General features: G+C 37.0%; 2 protein-coding genes across 4 annotated transcripts; both read right to left on the bottom strand.

Annotated features, from left to right (window-relative positions):
* Nucleotides 1-6691: 6691 nt before the first annotated feature.
* LOC144198100 (dnaJ homolog subfamily A member 3, mitochondrial-like) lies at nucleotides 6692-11181 on the bottom strand. Of its 2 annotated transcripts, none has more exons than XM_077718951.1 (10): nucleotides 10941-11181; nucleotides 10463-10602; nucleotides 10314-10397; nucleotides 10064-10252; nucleotides 9239-9539; nucleotides 9068-9132; nucleotides 8873-9001; nucleotides 8081-8196; nucleotides 7903-7997; nucleotides 6692-7066 (listed from the first exon to the last, which is right to left on the bottom strand). In XM_077718951.1, exons 1-10 carry the CDS (start codon nucleotides 11140-11142, stop codon nucleotides 6912-6914), a joined length of 1476 nt encoding a protein of 491 aa, XP_077575077.1. In that variant the 5' UTR covers nucleotides 11143-11181; the 3' UTR covers nucleotides 6692-6911. The 2 variants fall into 2 exon arrangements, with proteins under 2 accessions (XP_077575077.1, XP_077575078.1); XM_077718952.1 differs by having other exon boundaries at nucleotides 10463-10599.
* Nucleotides 11182-14264: 3083 nt separating this feature from the next.
* On the bottom strand, nucleotides 14265-19127 carry LOC144198661 (platelet-derived growth factor subunit A-like). 2 transcript variants are annotated; one of them, XM_077719789.1, is made up of 6 exons: nucleotides 18771-19127; nucleotides 18570-18666; nucleotides 16102-16209; nucleotides 15831-16024; nucleotides 15640-15757; nucleotides 14265-14732 (listed from the first exon to the last, which is right to left on the bottom strand). In XM_077719789.1, the coding sequence occupies exons 1-6, from the start codon at nucleotides 18831-18833 to the stop codon at nucleotides 14722-14724; spliced, it is 591 nt and encodes a 196-aa protein (XP_077575915.1). In that variant the 5' UTR covers nucleotides 18834-19127; the 3' UTR covers nucleotides 14265-14721. The 2 variants fall into 2 exon arrangements, with proteins under 2 accessions (XP_077575915.1, XP_077575914.1); XM_077719788.1 differs by lacking the exon at nucleotides 14265-14732 and having other exon boundaries at nucleotides 15066-15757.
* Between the last annotated feature and the right edge of the window lie 424 nt (nucleotides 19128-19551).

Below are 19551 nucleotides of genomic sequence, written 5' to 3'. Positions count from 1 at the left end.
CCTCATTTTTGCAAAAGCCAATCAATCTCAACGTCAATGTCCATCAATGTCAACCAATAAATAAAAACAACCATTCATTAGTTATTGATACATTTACTAGTGAACTGGAACTATAAAAAATGGAGGACTTTTAATAAAACAAAGCGTTTTTTTCAATGACAAAACCTTAGCCTTCTGTTTATGATATTATTTGGGGTCATCTAGAGTTGTCTACTATTAATAATATTCCAGATTCCTGCCCAGATTGAATTCCCCAAAGAAAAACACGGCGCTCTAATTTAAAATTCTCTTTGGAAATCTGACGCCGATTGGTTTGGCGAGCCCCGAAAAAAAGGACGCCAAGTGAATGACTTCAGAGTTTAAAGAGTGCAAATCAACATCTCATTTCAGGGACGTGTTGACTGAAGTCGCAAATGGACGGAACACAATGTACTGGCACTCTAAAGATACCTGAAAAAAAAACAGAAAACAACCCAAAAAAATTCACTGAATTGGCGCTTTAACGCCGTCCGCCGTTGTATAAACAGAGCGAAACGCATTTTTCGTGATAAGCGAGCCTGTGCAGCTGTTATAACAAAAGAGGAAAGTCAATTTTCCTTCTCGGCGCATCTTTGCTAACATCTGTTGTTTGTTTTTGACAGACCGTCGTCGTCGGCTCGAATCCGACCGTCGTACGGCGAAGGGTTGTGTTTACGTTAGGCCTAAACAAAATGGCGTGAATGACACGGGCCGGGATGGAAAGCAGGACTTGGTACTCCAAATGTTGGGGAGTTGTATGCCTGAAAAAAGGGGAAAAGAAATATGGCAGTTTTCAAGTTAAGTGGAGTTGGCGGGTTGTTGAGTACAGTGTAGACTTGCTTTTGTTGGGAGGGGGGGGGTTGGTTTTTTTTATAGTTGTGGTTTTGATTTGGGTCTGTGGTTGGTTGGTTGTGTGTTAGGAGGGGGCGGTCTTGTTTGGATTTGGGTTTTGTCGTGGTGTTTGTTTAAGTCTTAAGGTTTCGTCTCAGTTTTCAGTTTTATGATCGTCGTTTTGTTAGTGTTGGGCTGGTCTAAGTTGAGGTTTTTATTTTTGGCTTTCAGTGTGGGGCTCGGTTAGGCCCGGTCTTGGTTAGAATCGGTCAGTCTGGGTCTTAGTTAGTCCGGGTCAGTCTGGGTCAGTTTGGTTCTGGGTCTTGGTGAGGCTCGGTCTTGATTAGACTCGGTCTTGGTTAGTCTAGGGCTATTTTAGGTTCGATCATGGTCTTGGTTAGTCTCGGTCTTGGTTCGTTTTGGTCTTGATTAGTCTAGGTCTTGGTTATTATTCTAGGTCTTGGTTAGTCTAGGACCTAGACTAACCAAGACCTAGAATAATAACCAAGACCTAGACTAATCAAGACCAAAACGAACCAAGACCGAGACTAACCAAGACCATGATCGAACCTAAAATAGCCCTAGACTAACCAAGACCTAGAGTAACCAAGACCATGATTGAAACTAAAATAAGACCTAGACTCTAGGTCTTATTTTAGTTTCAATCATGGTCTTGGTTACTCTAGGTCTTGGTTAGATTTGGTCTTGGTTAGATTTGGTCTTGGTTAGATTTGGTCTTATTTCAGTTTCGATCAAGATCTTGCTTTGGTCAAGGTTTTGGTCTCTGTCTTGGCTTTAGTCTCAGGTTACCAGTCTTCATCTTGTTGCACCAATGGTCTTGTCTCACAATTGAACTTTCTTGGTTTGGTCCCAGTGTATATTTTGTTTTGTTTTGGTTTAAGTCATGGTCTTCTTCCAGTCTGAAGCTTGTTTCAGTCCCTGTCTGCTTATCGTCTGGATCTTATTTTGGTTTCAACCCTGCTGTCAAATCTCCCTCTCACTTCTTTTGTCACTTTCCCCAGATGTCCTCCCCTCATGCTACCATCCCCCCATTCAAATTAGACATCATTAGCCTTTAATTAGCGTTCCTAGTATAACCACAGCAAAACATTCAGGAAGGACAGACGAAAAAAAAAAAAAACCCAGCCAACAAAAAGCAATCCAGAACCACTCCTGCATCCCGGGAGCAATCAGGCAGGGTTGGGTTGAATTTCAAACCCAATCCGGCCGGAGCAGTACAACATTTCTGCTTTTTATTAAAAGCTAATAAATACATGGACTCCAGCCAAAAAGTGCATTCTTTTAACGGCGCGTGGTCGGACTATAACGCTATCGGGTAGACATTTTTTTTTAAAGGTCGACGGTGATGATTGAAAGACGTTCAGCAAAATTTGGACATTTCCTCGTTAAGTATCACGGAATTTATGATGGAATAATTAGAACATCATGTCCGACTGCCGCACTCGGTAATCGTTCTACGCGCTAGTGGTGATTTATAAGGGCGGCTCGGAGCCACGGGGCCAACAAAATCACTGGAGTAGACTAACCAAGGGGCCCCAGACACACAGTGGGGGGGGGACGTTGTGAAAATTAATGACGACGGCGGCTAGCGGAGTTCGCCTTGTGTGTGTTTTTGTGTGTGTATGTGTGTGTGTTGGGTTTTAAAAGTGGACTGGAAACTAGTTGAACTTTCAAGGAGTACTTGGAAGAAGAAAAAGTGTAGTTTTTGCAGAAAAAAATCGATTCTAGAGGAATTTATTCAATTTTTTAAGTGTTTTTTTTTGCTGATTTGGATCGAAATGTTTAGGAGTGATGGGTGATGAATGGATTTATTGATTGAAAAATGTGATGACAGGTCTTTTTGTTTGGGCTGAGCGGTAGTGGAATTTTTTCAATGTTTGTTGTTAGTGTTTTCTGCCAAAAAGTAGGGGAAAAAATTAAAGCATAAAAAAATCGGAAGTCTAATTTATTGTAGGCGGAATCTATTGTCAGGTATGTTTTTTTAATGGAATTCAAAGCCAGCTGATCTGTGATTTTTAAAACTGCAAATCAATGCAATGACGAAAACGTCCTTAAGAGGGTGTTGTTTTGCCTGCTTTTGAGTTCAGTTGAAATTGGCTAAAGTTTTAGAGATTAAAAAAATATGAGGGATGGAAATAAAGTGTTAAAAGTCTGACAAAGTTACTCATTGTCACAATATACTAAAAAAAAAATCAACAAAAAATAAAACTAGCAAAAATGTGGCTAGCTTGCGGCTAGCCAACAAATGTAAGGAAACCACTTTGTGATCTTGGAAAACGTTCTAACATCCAATTTCTTGTTTTGGTGACATCACACAAAAAAATCCTGAAACTCAAACAGTTTTTGGAGGAACCACAAGTAAAAAAATCCCAAAGTTAATCCTTGGCAATCCTTTACATAATAACATCTTCCACTCTTGAGGACATGATAGTCCGTAAACCATAATGACAGAGTGTAGATCAATGTGATATATTTATACTGCTGTTGTAAACAGCATTGTGGATGAACGCCTGTTTCCCATTTGTCCTCAATCAGTCTAACGGCTCTTCCACTTTGGGCTAATTGGACATCCAGATCATTGCCACATGCATCTACTACGAATGAGTATATTTTAAGTCCACCTTAAGGGGTCAAGGAGACGCTCCTGGAGCCAAAACGTGGACCCCAGATTGAGTCTCAGATTACTAGATTGGTTAATTCTTTCCATACGAGGCCTCCTAGCTACGCTAAAACACAATGTAACATGTAACAAATACGTTAAGGGGGATGAGATCATGCTTGGTTATGTTTTCCCAAAGCTAGCGACTATGTCATTTGGAAAAAATATGATGAAATTGTACTCAAAGATTTCCTTTTAAAGTGATAGCCAGTTTTAAGTCATTTTATTGCCTTTTGCCATCGCAAACTTTAGCAATGAATGTATTTTATTGGACAATAGAAGCTAGTCAATGTCTTACTTTTAGTATTTTGGGTTGCTAACGTAATGCTAATGCTAAAAGAGCATTTGTAAGGTTTTTTTATGTAGTACTTTTAGCGTTTTGGGTGTTAATGTAATGATAATGCTAAAAGAGCATTTATAAGGTTATTTTAAGTAGTACTTTTAGCATTTTGTTTGTTAATGTAATGCTAAAATAGCATATATAAGGTTCTTTTGTGTAGTACTTTTAGCGTTTTTGGTTGTTAACGTAATTCTAATGCTAAAAGCGCATTTATAAGGTTTTTTTATGTAGTACTTTTAGCGTTTTGGTTGTTAACTTAATGCTAAAAGAGTATTTATAAGGGTTTTTGTGTAGTACTTTTAGCATTTTGGTCGTTAACATAATGCTAATGCTAAAATAGCCTTTATAATGTTCTTTTATGCAGTAGTACTTTTAGCATTTTGGTTGTTAACGTAATGCTAATGCTAAAAGAGCATTTATAAGTTTTTTTGTGTAGTACATTTCGCGTTTTAGTTGTTAACGTAATGCTAAAAGAGCATTTATAAGGTTCTTTTATGTAATACTTTTAGCATTTTTGTTGCTAACATAATGCTAATGCTAAAATAGTGTTTTATATTATGTAGTATAGTCCGAGAAATTCCTATAAGAGCAATAGGGGCTAAATGAATGCTAAGGCTAATTTTCCAAAGGGAGACTCCTGGGAAAAACCAGAAAAAGTCTTGCTTCATTGTCATGTCAATCAAAAGAAACGATTATGTGCATACTTCTTGACCTGCTGCTTGGAGGACGTATTATTAAAAAGCATCTGCACAAGTCCAATTAGCTTCTTTGATCGGGATTTTGGCGACAATGCGGAAAGCCAACGTCTTCTGGCATTTCCCGGTTACTCGCAGCAACCACATGTCAATCACGGGTGATTGACACATGGCCCCTTTCACCCATTTGTAAAGCGCCACACCAAATGGGGGTGCAGGAAGTGCTGACACGAAGCATTTAATTGGCTTTTCCGGGATTGGCTCTCCAATTGCCATTCAAGGCATTGTTGTATATGTGTGTGTGTGTGTGTGTGTGTGTGTGTGTGTGTTTCCACTGTGTGTTTAACATGGCAAATTACAATCTAGCGTGAACATGAACTTCCTTTTAATTTTAGTTTAAAGTTGACTGCTCACTTGGTTTTGGTGGCGCCGACACCATAAAAGGAATTGAGATGCTAAATTCTTCTTCTTCCTAACGACGGGATGAAAATAATGAGGCTCATGGGCGTAATTGTTGAACTTTTCCTTGTCATTACACAAGTGAATTCTTCTAACACTCGGCAATAAACACTAGCGAGATAAAAACCACAAAGATGGCTAACGAAACCCAAGATAAAAAGAATATATTTTAATTATATCCACAGTTTAGGAATAATAATGGAAAATATGAGTGATATGTCCATAGAGATGACTAAACAGTTTACCAATCTTAAGCAGTGTCTTTAGTCATCTATGGGTACAAAATAGTAATGTTACCCACAGATTAATAATCCGAATAGTAATGTTACCCACAGATTAGTAATCAGTACCCACAGATGACTAAAGATACAGAAAACTAATCTGTGGGTACATATTAGTAATCTGTATCCAGATTAATAACCTGTATGCAGATTAATAATCTGTATCCACAGATTACTAATATGTATCCACAGATTACTAATATGTATCCACAGATTAGTAATCTGTATCTAGATTAGTAATCTGTATCCACAAATTACTAATCTGTATCCACAGATTACTAATCTGTATCCACAGATTAGTAATCTGTATCCATATATTAGTAATCTGTATCCAGATGAGTAATCTATATCCAAAGATTAGTAATCTGTATCCACAGATTAGTAATCTGTATCCACAGATTGGTAATCTATACAAACAGATTAGTCATACGTATCCACAAATTAGCAATCTGATTAGTAGTATTTTTAGTCATCTATTGGGTACAAAATAGTAATATGTGGTTAAAATCTACTAATCTGTTGATCGGGTTGACTAAATTTAGGGCAGATAACTAATCTATACCCAAGATTTAGTCAGGTGTGGGTACGGATTAGTAATTTAAGAGTCTAATTTACTGAATTATAGGTAGTTGATTAATCTGTACCCCTAATTTAGTATTATGTGTGGGTATAGATGAGTAAACTGAGCTAGATTAATCATCAGTTTAATTATTTGTCCACAGTTTAGTGACTATGTGGGTACAGATTAGTATTCAGTGGCCACATATTACTTTACTTATCAGTATAATAATATTTTTCAATGTAAAAAAATGTCTTCTAAAACACAATAAATAAAAAAATCAAAGGGACAATCGAGAGCAGAAGTCACTGTTAAGGAATAGAAATGTTGACTTACCCTCAAGTAGAATTTCCCTTCCAGACTCGGCCACAAAACTAAAGAAGAACCCAATGGGGAGACTCGAACCCTGCTCCGTAATTACATGAGTGATTTAGGGACACAACTGCTTCATGTTGAAGATAATTTACACCACTAAAGAGAAAGCATAGGGTCACATAAGATTTGGAGGAAATTAATTTGCAGCAATAATTTTATGCATAACATTTTTGTCACGTAAGCCAATGTGGACACACTAACATTTTTGTTTATACTGCATAAATATAAATGGCAACCCATCATTTATTTGGACATTTTTTATGCCACAAAAAACGGCTTTGTCATTTTTTTTTGTTTTTAGGGCGTTTACAAGTTGTCGCTTATAGATGGCGCTTTCCAGAACATTTTCAGTGGTTAAAAAAATGCTTAAATCTTTTCTTCGGCGTCTCCTTGCCGTGTTTTGAAACCGCACGACGGGTGATGACGCCATTTGTGTTCAAACCAGAACATAAATAACAGAAAACTTTGCAGAATTTATTTAAATATATTTTTTCTACAAGTCCTCTAGTAGATATACTTTTTTGTACAATAATTAGCAGAGTTATTTCCCACTTTGTCCATCTTATTGATGTTTTTTCTTATGTTAACATTTAGTGCTGTAGAAAATAAACAGCAATTGAAAATGACTACATAAGGGTAAAGTGCCCATGTTGATTATTTCTTCCAATTATTTTTAGCTAAACATTTTCTTCAGTTTTGAAAAGAAGCCTCCTTCTTCTTCTGTTTCTGTCTTTTTTGGTTTGTCTTCTGTCTTTTTTGTTTCGTCTTCTTTCTTGGGTGAGTTGCTCGACTTCTCACTTCTTTGAGAATCTGTCGTGCTGGCTCTCCCTGGTGGACACAAAGAATAGTGTCCACTTGGGTCCTTCTTTCACTTTGCTTCATTTAGTGAATTTTCTCGCATATAAGCCGCTTTTGCGTATAAGCCACACCCTTAAAATTGCCTTAAAATTATTAAAATTGCCTTAAAATCATTGAATTTGACATTTTATCTGTTTATTTTTTCTCTATTTTGAAATAAAAAATCGCCTTTTGTGCTTGTTAAGTTTAACTTGTGCGCATATAAGCCGTAGCCTTAATTCAGTCATTTTTTTAATGACAAATATGGCATATATGTGAAAAAAATGTTCTTCTGAGTATTTTAATTACATTTTTAATCCATTTGAATGGACAAATTTTCATTTTTTTAGTCCAAATGGACTAGACAGCGAAGGAGTTTTAGTTATTGCTTTTTATAGGCTTGAATAGGCACAAAAAAACATTTTTGACCATTTTTGGGTAAACACTAAAAAGAGTTGACAGCTAAATTTGAGAAACGATTACTTTCATATGGGCTGGACCATTTAAGATATGATATTTTGATTTTATTTCTTATAAATGGATTAAAAGAACTGGATTAAAATCCCTGAATATTCCGTTTTTTTATAGATGTAAAACAATGTTTATTTTAGCTATTTTTAAATATATTTTTAGATTTTACAAAATGATTTTTGATCTAAAAACACACAAAAATTGATTAAAAATTGACAATTTTTGATTTAAAAAGGGGTAAAATCAGGAAATGTAATATACATCTCTACTCTTCATTTTAATTTGATACTAAAACAGAAAGTCGTCGTCAATGGCAACAAACCAGTAGCCTAAAATAATGCAACCAAAACACAAACCTGGTGATGTATTGACGCCATTGACGGTCCCGGTAACATCCGTCTCCTCTTCGGCGTAAGTGAGGAGTAGCGAGCGCTGGCGCCGTGTCAGTTTCCTGCAAAAAACAGACAAAACAGCAAAACTTAATTTTTACATGTTAATTTTGAGTGATTTTGCAGAATTTTCGGGGTCTCTTACTGGGGTACTCGTATCTTGATGTGCACATAGTGATCGCCATAACTGTAGCTGTTCATCTTGCGAATGCCTTTGCCCTCTAATCGTATCACCTGATCTACTTGGCAACCAGCGGGAATCTAAAAAAAACAACAATAATAATAATCAGCATATTTGTTTTTGTCTTCTGCTAACTTGGGAATAAATAAGCATGATTCATCCAGTCATTTACAACTAATAAATAACTCATTTGGAGGCATTATTTCGAGACAAGTTTTCCTTAAAGTTGTCTAAATTATATTCTGAGTTTTTGTTTAGTTTTTGTAAAGATAAAAAAGTGAAAAACATGAAAGATTTTTTTAATGGAAATAAGCAGCGCATATTTTCCTTTTCTTTTAAATTAGATTTTTTTACTTAGTTAGAAAAATAATAGAGTAGAGAATATCTGTTCTATTATTTTTACTGCAATTATTGTTTACATTTAAAAAGGTAAATATTCTATTTAGATTTTTTTAGCCTGGTATTTATTTTGGTTTTCAGATTTTTAAGATAATTACAAAAAGGGATGAAAGGGAATATTTTTCAATAAAAAAATCTACATCATCTTTACTTTATAAGCAGATGGGGTAAAAATGATATATTTAAGAAGGATAATCAAATATCTATTTTTTTTAATTGTTTATGAGGACTAAAGAAATATTACTAAAATTCAAAAGGACTTATAAACGTGAAGTGGTGACTTTGGTGTACACGATAATGCACTGACGTTAGTTTAACCGCTACCCAATCAAGTGAGAGTGTAGCACATAATCTGACCACAATGCTGATGCTTTGATGAAGTCCTTGCCCCGTGGCGGTTCCACCTAGAATAGCTTGAGCCACAGATATCAGCATATCTGAGTGGATGTCCATTCCTTGACGCCTGAAGACTTTACTCCCTTGAACCTGTTCCAAAACATTTTATTTTTCATTAAATAAACGAACCAACAACCTTAAGTCGCAAAAACTCACCTCAAATGTGATGAGAATTTCTTTCTGTCCGACGGCCATGCGTACGGTCTGACCGTGTTCGATTCCTGCATATAAATATAAATGTCATATTCATGTTAAGGGGCATGGCTATTGCCAAGAATCAATATTTGCTTAGAAAATGTTTTTTTTGACAGAAATTGGGACACCTACCGGCCGGAACCGGTACTGTGACAGTCTGCTTCTTCTTAGTCTGACCGGAACCCCGGCAGAGTGCGCAGGGGGTGATGACGATGGAGCCCTTACCGCCACAGCGCCGACACGTGCTGCGCATCATGAACGGGCCCGTGTGCAGAGATTCGGTGCCGGTGCCGTTGCAGTATTGGCAACGAGGCACTCTGGTGCCCGGTTCGGCGCCTGTGCCGGCGCACCTGGGGCAGGCGTCGTCCAGGTTGACTGACAGCTGCTTGTTGACGCCCATTGCCGCTTCGGTGAAAGTTAGCTCCATCAAAAACTGGGTTGAGGAGCAGGAGAAACAACAAAAGTTGGATTTTGAGTGCTTGTTTTAGCCCAAAAATGGTTAAAAAATATCTATCATGTGGACCATTATTTGGCAATCATTTTCTACTATTTGAAATTATTTAATAAACAGGAATTATGAGATCATGGCAACTTGTATTGATGCTGGAATTCCCAGCTTAGTTTCTGGTGGCTTTTTATAAAAAGTTAGAACAAGTTTTAATAGTATCCACCATATTTTCTCGCATATAAGCTGACTCACATATAAGTCGCACCCTTAAAATTACCTCAAAATCGTTGAATTTTTACAATTTCTCTCATATAAGTCGCCCCCATTGACAATTTCAATTCAAAGTAAATAAATAAACTTTAAAAAAAAAATCAATTAAGCCTGGAAGCTAATGGATGCTGCCAAACCTCCCACTCCAAACAAATTGGACATCTGGAGCTCCACCAATGGTACCCAATGACTTAAAATGGGAGTAAATGAGAGTAAATAGGGTTTTTGGGGGGCCTCACCTCCGGCCGTTGCTCAAACATGCTGTTGACATCTCGGAAGCCGCCCGTAAAATCCCCAAAAATCTTCCGAAAAAGCTCCTCCGGGTTGACGTTGGAGCTCCCCGCTCTGTAGTACTGCTGTTGTCCCGCGTCCATGTCCGCCGTTCCGTACGTGTCATAGCGTTGCCGCTTGACTTCATCGCTCAGCACCTGTTGGTGACGTGGAAAGTTAGAGTGCACCTATACATGAATTTATATTCACAGCTCCTACCTCGTAGGCTTCGGCCAACTTGGCAAATTTTTCTTTGGCGTCCGGGTCGTCCTGGTTGGTGTCGGGGTGGTACTTTTTTGCCAACTGGAGACACCAGGAAAGCCAGGTTAGATTTTATACAGAGTTGTCGGCGAGGGATTACATCTAACCTGATAATATGCCTTTTTGATATCCTTTTGTGTGGCCGTGCGGGCTACGCCCAACACTTTGTATAAGTCTTGTTTGTTGGTAAATCTGGTGCTGGTACGGAAGCATCGTTTGGGGGTCACGTGATGGCATAATGAGGCTGCTGATAGGACAACATAACGGTCATATGCATTCACTGAGATATAATTTGTTAGTATGAATCAATGTGATGATATGCATCAGGTATTTTTCAAATACTTGTCAAGGTTCGTAGTTTAATTAAGTTAGTGTAATTTTGTGATGTTATAGAGACATTTAAGGAGAAAATGCAATATTTCATCATTAGAAAGAACAGCTTGACGTAATATATGTAGCTAGGACATTAGCTAGTTATAAATACTACATTTATATGTTGCCCTGCTTTTAATTATTCGCATGTATAACACCGAAAAGACATTTTAATAAGCGATGGGTATGTTTAGCCAAACATTTTACACTCACCTGTGAGTCGAATCAATGTCACTGCCTTTTTGTGTCTCCCCGGGATTAGATGAGATGTCAAAAGACCCTGCTGGGCAGACGAATCTTTCGCCAATAGACAAACACTTCTGGTGGATATAAATTGGAAACGACAACGACTATGGTTGGAAATAAGCGAAGTGATGAAACAGCGTGTAGCGAGAAGAGTGGAGGAGGATGCCATTTTGTTGTTGTCACTTCCCGTACCGCAAAAGGACGTGACGACTTTAAAATTGCGTCCTTCTCGGCTAATGTTTTTATTAAAATTTGACAAAAACATCATCTCTGTAAGGTGAAACATCTAATTTGAATTGTAAAATTGTCCCTTGCATCACCATTCGCTCAAAATAAAATTCTCCGACTTTCAAAATAATTGTCTGTTTAAATGTATATTATTTAACCATTTAGAAGCACTGTATAACTACCAAAAATAAATATAAACTGATTAAAGCTTTGGATTAACATATTTATAACATGTATTGTCTAAAGAATGTAGTATATACATTTTCAAACTTGCATGTGAAATGTACAAATTCCAATTATAGCCAGCAGGTGGCAGCTCTGGAATTTAGTGTGCAACAGACAGTGTCATCGTTGTTTTGTTCTGGTAAAACATAAATAAAGAAATGTAAATGTCCTTCAAAATGTGTTATCTTATTATGTAACTCGTGTTTAGGTATTGTATGACAATTTGTAGGTTGCCATTCCAAGCCGATTTCCCTAAAAACTAAAGTTAGCAGGATTTTGTGAAGTAAATGCATGCCAAAAATGGAAATATCCCAACCTTTTCTCTCATATATGATAAAACGTAAACCTTGAAGTCTTATCCTCAACTCATTTCTTTGCCTTTTAATCTCTCCAGCTATGAAGACAAAGTCTCGAAGGTCAAGTCAGATGAGCAGGCCTTGAAATGTTTGGACAAAGATAAAAGCAGAATGAATTGACACAAATCAAACTACTTTTTAAAAGGTTTTCATCTATTTGAAGTTAAATATCACCAACTTTATTTGTTCTCAGCAATCTATCATGAGTTTGTCCCTCGGCTGTGAGACTGAGAAGTTTTTTTGTCACGAAAGAACATTGGAGGGCCACAGAAAGCTTTCCCTTGTTGTTAAAGAACAAATGACCTCAGTTTTCTGGAAGATTCCTAGATGTTAACCTCGCCTAAAGGCCGACGATATAGATCAAACAAATCATACCAAGTCCAAGAAGTCTTCTCTGTTGTAGAGATTTGCGACTGTTGTGGTAACGGGCTGAAACAAACCATTCTTCAGTAAAGTCTGAGTCACCAGTATGTCTAAAAATACTAAAAACTAATAAAAAAATTAAAAAAAAACATTGACTGGAAGGAAAGGATATGTCCTTGGTATTAAAATGTTAGGATGTCCCGATTGGATATTTTTGCAGATGATTTTGTGGATCAGGGGATGTATTAAGTAGGGGAAAATGTTTTTTATTACAAATTTGAAGATAGCTATCCAATATTAAAGCCGTATAAAATGGTTATAAAATTAGATTAGATTAGAATTTTATTTCATCCCGTTTTGGGGATTTTTTTTTGTTATAGTACAGACACACAAGACATTGTAGACCTAGCTAAACTAAAAAATAGATATTTTTATTATTATTATTATATAAAATTCTTAAAGTGAAAAAATGGCCCAAAAATATCCAACATTAAAGATGTATAAAAGGGTTATAAAGTTAGATATATCATTTTATTTCAACCTGTTTTAAGGGATTTTTTGGGTTGCAGTACAGACACAAAACACACAAGACATTGTAGACCTAGTAAAACTAAAACATAGATATATTTTATGAAATTCTTAGTGAAAAAATGGCCCAAAAATATCCAACATTAAAGCTGTATAAAAGGGTAAAAAAAAATTAGATTAGAACTTTATTTCATCCCGTTTTCTGGATTTTTTTGGTTGTAGTACAGACACACAAGACATTGTAGACCTAGCTAAGCTAAAAAATAGATATTTTTTCTTATTATTATATAAAATTCTTAATTAAAAAATGGCACAAAAAATATCCAACATTAAAGCCATATAAAAGGGTTATAAAATGAGATTAGAACTTTATTTGATCCCATTTATGGCTTTTTTTTGGTTGTTGTACAGTCACAAGACATTTATAGAACTAGTTAAACTAAAATATATATATTATATAATTATTAGCGAAAACATGGCCCAAAGATAGTCTAATAAGGAGTTAAAGATGCATCCCAATGGCCTCTAACTCGCTCCTCTTTGTCATCACGGCAGCTTTTAATGGCTTTGTACTAAATGCGAGTGAAACCATCGGGGATTAAAAAAAGCGAGAGCGGAACACGGCAGAACGACATCCAAACCGTCGGCGGACTTACAAACAGCTGCGTGGCTTAATCTCACGGCAAGCCTTCAAAATAGGTTACTTTGATTGTGGTGTACGTTGGGGGAGTTGCGAGGTTAATATCCTGGCCCTGCTCACCTTTAACGAGTCCATTAAAGCGTTTACTGTCTGTTGCCATTGTTATTTACAGCTGCTAGCTCGCATGCTAACCATCTAACTCCAGTATATTTTACTACAGTCAACTTAAAAGTATTTTTTAAGCTTCAAATTATTGAATTTTACAAATGTATTTTGTGTGTATTTAGCGGTCTAGTTTTCACTAAGTTTCTAGGTGCAATAACTGCATGAGATACACATTACGCCAGTAGCAAGGCTGATATTTTATTGATTAATTGCAATACCTTTGAGCAGCCTTAACAACTATTGGGATGTGCTGATATTTATGGATGTCAGAATGAATTTGTTTAGTATTTTATGTTTATGTTTTATCTATTTTGAAATAAATACCAAATTGGCCGCATTGTCTTGCATTATGACTTTTTGTCATTGTAGTTTCATGCAAGTCAAGTCTAATTTATGCGCATATAAGCCGTACTTTTGATTCAGTCATCTTTTTTTGGTACAAATACGGCTTATACGCGAGAAAATACCCAAAACACTTCACTTATTCTACCTTTTCCCTTTTTAAAGTATTTTTTACCTTATATTTTCTTTCTTACTGTTTTCAAACCATATTTTCTTTCACTATTTCCAAGAAATGATCATGTTTTTTGACATTAGTGTACCATCCAAAACCACTGACCTTCCTTTCAGCCGTCTTCTTACAGGTTCTTGTATACTTGCGTGCTGTTCTCACTTACAACTGAGTGGAAATATCCGCATTATGATGCCGCACATAATCTCCCTCTCACACAGACAAACATAAATACCACAGTTGTGGCTTGTCCTATTCCTTTTAGAGAACAACGATCCTGTATATAAATAGTTTATTAGTAACAGTTACATGTCAGGACGAGTTTTCCCCTTCCATCTTTGAGACGGTAACATATGACAAGATTGCGGGTTATACAAATAAGTAGTACACATTCTGCGAGATAAATGTCGGGCTATATATTTATATATATATATATATAAAACGTCTTTAATCCCAGAGGATTCATCCCAGTTTATAATCCAAGACGATGAGAGGGTTATACAAGAAGTCCCACCTCGCTTATGATCCCGATTCTTTATCCAGGCCCGCAATTGGCTGGAGGGTCGGAAAAATCCACCACAAATCCCGGGAAGATGGCAGCGGTACTTCCACTATGGAAAATTCCATAAACAGAATGCTAGAAGGTTTAAGAATGTGCGTATCCTTATCTTGGATTTTCTTCTTGTTGTGCCAACTGCGTCGCTAAATCCATCATCTGAACTTTGTTTTCCTTCACCTGATGCCTGATGGGGGAAAAATTCAGTAGAGGTTAAAAAGAGGAGATTGTATTTTAGATATTATGCTGCCCATTACAAAAAAACTGGAAAAATAATACTAATCTAAAATAAAAATGAAATATTACAAAAATACATAAAAACATGAAATAAATGCAGACAAATATTTACCCCAAAAATAAATCAATTGGACGTATAACACAAAAAAAACCCTCAAAAAAACTGCACTGGCACAATTGCTATTAAACTATGACTTAATATTATCATTAAGGCTGGAATGATTCATTGATCTGGATTAATAAAATCCAATAAAAACAATTAAAATTAAAAAGATCAGTCATTTTTTCCATTAAAAAGAATGCTTTTTAGTCAAAACCAACATTTTGGTCAAAATATCTTGGTATTCATTCTTATTTTTGGTGAAATGTAACAATTAGGACATCAAATAAAATCCATCAAAGGATCTTGAATTGAATTAAATCAAGTCAGACTTTGTAACAGTCACAAATATTGTCCAAAAATTCATTATGTCATATTCAGGGTTTTTCCAGCACTTTATAAACCTGGTGGGCCGTTTAGTTTTACTTATCATTACTGCCGTATCTCCCACTTCAAACAGATTGGACGTCTATATAAGTTAAACAGTGACTGTCCAATCTGTGATAGCTATAACTTTACACTCAAGTGAATATACTTCATTTTTAAAATACTCATAAGCTTTAATTTTATGGCCACGAGTGTGAAAGGTCAAGCCGATAATACTTTTCTTCTCAACCTGGCAACGACAAACGCTCTTTTCACATCCTCTGGGAGGAAATCACCTCTCTTACGAGGTGTCCAAGCATATTTTGTCGCCTTCAGGAAGCACTCACAGAGAAAGGAAAACCCTCATAAACTCCTGCGTCTACATACTCACCGTTATCTATGTTAGAGTTTGGCCGCCTGTTGGCACAAGCGCACTCCAGGTGGTCTTCCAAACGCACCTGAACCTCTCTTAATTTAGGTCGGCGCCGGACGTACACCACTTTTGCCACCTGGATAGAAACGATAGGATGACAAAAAAGCTGAAAAACACTTGTCGTTGTGTCATTTTATGGGTTAATTTACCCTAACGGTGCGGTGGTGCTTTCGTGTTGCCTGACATCGCATATTCCCGCTGTTGCAACACCCCGTGCAGCGCTTGACCTCCACACAAGGGGGCCAAACGATGAAATTGGCGGCCGTAGCGTCCACCTGACTGCGAGGGATTTCGTAAATAGTGTTTCGGACTTTGCAGCCTGCCGGTAATGCCTCCTCCACAGCTGTAGGGGGCGACGAAGAAATTGTTTAAGCATCCAGAAACTTGTCTTAACAATTGTTGTGTATGTGTGAGTCTTACTAGTACTTCGCCTGGAACGCACAGGTGTGTGCGCTGGCTCAAAATCCGGAATGGCGTGAGAGATGACCTCGCCATCGTCTTGTTTGGTCTCTTCAATCACTTGGTTATCTGGAAATCAGACAAAACAACACATGGGGATGTCACGTGTTCTTCTTCTGAAGATTCCCAGAAACTCGTGTCTACACACACACACACACACAGAAATGCTGTGTATCCATCAGAGAGGCTTTGACTTGATGAAGTTAGGCTAACTCATTTAGGAACTCGCATGAGTCTGGTATTTATTTCCTGTTGGGATGAAAACACATTGTCATTTGTTACATGCTTGTAACTGAAAATACTGAAATAAATCTGTGACATTGTATCCAAATGTCATTTTATGAAATACTTTGAAGAAAATGAAGATACTTTGACATCCTAGTAGCACCACATTGTCTACATATGTTGCTGCACTGTTTATGTACAACTCAATGTTTGGAGTAATACTACAAAGCTGGTCTATTAGCATTAGCAAAGTATAGCTAACAAAGTGCCAGACTTCCTCCACAAAAAAGAATCCCCGCCTCCCACTTGGCGGATGGTAAACTCAACCCTGACACGAAGGAATTTTGGCATGAATTATACATGGTGATGTGGTTGGCCTTCCAGCCCAGACCAAAGAATGGGCGGCGTGACAACAGCATAATGAAGTGAGCCACTTGACCCTCTCACACCCCCCAAACTGGGGGGCACCGTCACACTTTGCTATTTGCATGTCAATGATGCCACAATTAATGGTGGCATGGCACATGAAAAATTAAACGGAAGATTGGCTCTCTGTGTATAGAAAACGTTGATGTGGAAGTTTTTCCCAAACAACTGCACAGTGCAACTAACTAAAATAAGTAACTGTATTTTTCTAATGCAGAATTAAAAAAAATATGAAAACTACTACTACAACCACTACTACTACTACTACAACTACTACAACTACTACAACTACTACAACTACTACAACTACTACAACTACTACAACTACTACAACTACTACAACTACTACAACTACTACAACTACTACAACTACTACAACTACTACAACTACTACAACTACTACAACTACTACAACTACTACAACTACTACTACAACTACTACAACTACTACAACTACTACAACTACTACAACTACTACAACTACTACAACTACTACAACTACTACAACTACTACAACTACTACACCAACTACTACAACTACTACTACAACTACTACAACTACTACTACAACTACTACTACAACTACAACTACTATGACAACTACTACTACTACAACTACTACTACTACTACTACAACTACTACTATTACTACTACTAGTACTTCTACTAGTACTGCTAATATTACTACTACTACTATTACTACTACTATTACTACTACCATTACTACTATTACTACTACTATTACTACTACTATTACTACTACTATTACTACTACTATTACTACTACTATTACTACTACTATTACTACTACTATTACTACTACTATTACTACTACTATACTACTACTATTACTACTACTATTACTACTACTATTACTACTACTATTACTACTACTATTACTACTACTATTACTACTACTATTACTACTACTATTACTACTACTATTACTACTACTATTACTACTACTATTACTACTACTATTACTACTACTATTACTACTACTACTATTACTACTACTATTACTACTACTAGTACTACTAGTACTACTACTAGTAGTACTACAGCTATTACTAATAATAGTACAACTACTATGACAACAACTAGTAGTACTACAACAACTACTACGACTACTACTACTGCTGCTCCGTCTGCGGGGTTCACGTAGAGTGTAAAGAGCAAGACGGGGCAAGTCAGTCTCTTGGCAACATGGAGCTAATGAGATGAGATGACAGCATCCTCTCACAGAGAACTTAGCCAGAGCCACCACATCAATACTTGCAATTTGTTCTTTGGAGAGACACTGAATGATTGAAAGGGAGTGGCAAGCGGGCCATAGGCAACCTCATGCCGACAGCGTTCAAAATAAACACTGGATATTATTTTTCAAACATACTCAAACTGTTAAGTATTTAGATGTGAACTCATAACATTATATTATTCATGCAGTCATTGTGAGACTCTGGATTTTAAATTCTATTAAGATTTCATCATTGGTAGTATTTAAATTTGACATGAGCTGTGCTATGATTTTTATGTATTTGATTTTGGTCATTAAAAAAAAACCTTAATCTAAAAAAGAACTGCCATGAAAATCATTGTTGGGTCATTGAGGTCACAATATTAATATTTAGTATACAAGTGTGGCCTCCATGACCCTCTAAAGAATGTATTTTCATTTTTTTCATAGTAATAAAAGGTCCCCTGAGAAGGGGAAACACTGAATAACATTTAAATCCTATAAATCTATTTATGATCGAAATCAGGAAGCATTTTTTTACCTACGGTGTCAATCTCGAGTAACCGCTGGAGGTCGTCGATGCTCCGGATGTCGTTTCGGAAGAGTCTCTCCACAAGCTCCGGGGGAATTGGAGACTCCTGCCGGGAGGAGAGATCGACAGCAGGTCGGCGTTTTTTGTCACCCGATTCGTCACTTATCTCCACTTTTCACCTTCAAATATGTCAACATAAAGACACGTTACCTCAGCAGCGGCTCGTAAAAGGCAAAAGCAGCCGACGAGGAGTTGATAGAAGGCGGGTCTCATCTCCTCACAAGTCCCCCGAGGAGGCTCCGGGAAGGGGCGAGGAGGGTACACTGACGAAGCCCGGGTTTCGCTCCCTGCTCTCGGCCGGAGCTCACAACCATGCCTCGGTCAAAGAGTTCACTTCCAAGGCCACAAAAGAAAAGCAGACTAGAACAAACTTAGTTGTCAGAAATGTGTTGAAAAGTGATGTCATCCACAAAAACAACAGTTTTTAGAAAAAAATAATAATAAAAAATCCGTTTTGGGTGGCACTAAAATGGGGTGAGTGGCTGCACTCTTCTGCCAAAATGAAGTGTAGACGTCTCGGTCACTGGATGTGACTACGCGCGCTCCCGTGACTATTACAAACGGGAGCGCGCATTTGAAATGGACTGGATGCAAGCAATAGTGGGGGTCCATTTTTTTTCCAAAACCCCATCATAGACAATAACTACTACTTATAATAATTCATAGGGCAAGTGATTTTTTTTGGTCAAAAACAAACTTTCATTTGCTGCCACTGTCCCACATTCAATAGATTGGACATTTTGTCTATAATACTTATAAAGGGTGATCAATGAATGTGTGTGTGTGGGTGGGTATGTTAAGATTCTCTCGCTACGTTTGTCCAAACCGTGCTACGTAAAGAGATAATTTTTTGTATGGTGGCCAGAAACACCCATTTCTAAAAAAATAATAGCATAATAATTGTCTTTTTGTTCTTCCCCGGGTCCCCCTG

The sequence above is a fragment of the Stigmatopora nigra genome, chromosome 6, assembly GCF_051989575.1.
Source record: "Stigmatopora nigra isolate UIUO_SnigA chromosome 6, RoL_Snig_1.1, whole genome shotgun sequence".
Lineage (NCBI taxonomy): Eukaryota > Metazoa > Chordata > Actinopteri > Syngnathiformes > Syngnathidae > Stigmatopora > Stigmatopora nigra.
This window is presented reverse-complemented; position numbering and strand designations above follow the sequence as displayed.

Excerpts from the sequence above, each read along its gene's own strand:
- LOC144198100 (XM_077718951.1), bottom strand. The coding sequence starts at position 11,142 with ATGGCATCCTCCTCCACTCTTCTCGCTACACGCTGTTTCATCACTTCG. Across the intron at positions 9,540-10,063 it reads TGTTTGAGCAACGGCCGGAG|TTTTTGATGGAGCTAACTTT; the intron begins GTGAGGCCCCCC and ends TCCTCAACCCAG. Across the intron at positions 9,133-9,238 it reads CACAGTACCGGTTCCGGCCG|GAATCGAACACGGTCAGACC; the intron begins GTAGGTGTCCCA and ends ATTTATATGCAG.
- LOC144198661 (XM_077719788.1), bottom strand. The coding sequence starts at position 18,833 with ATGAGACCCGCCTTCTATCAACTCCTCGTCGGCTGCTTTTGCCTTTTA. Across the intron at positions 18,667-18,770 it reads TTTTACGAGCCGCTGCTGAG|GAGTCTCCAATTCCCCCGGA; the intron begins GTAACGTGTCTT and ends TCCTCCCGGCAG. Across the intron at positions 15,758-15,830 it reads AGCACCACCGCACCGTTAGG|GTGGCAAAAGTGGTGTACGT; the intron begins GTAAATTAACCC and ends GTTTCTATCCAG.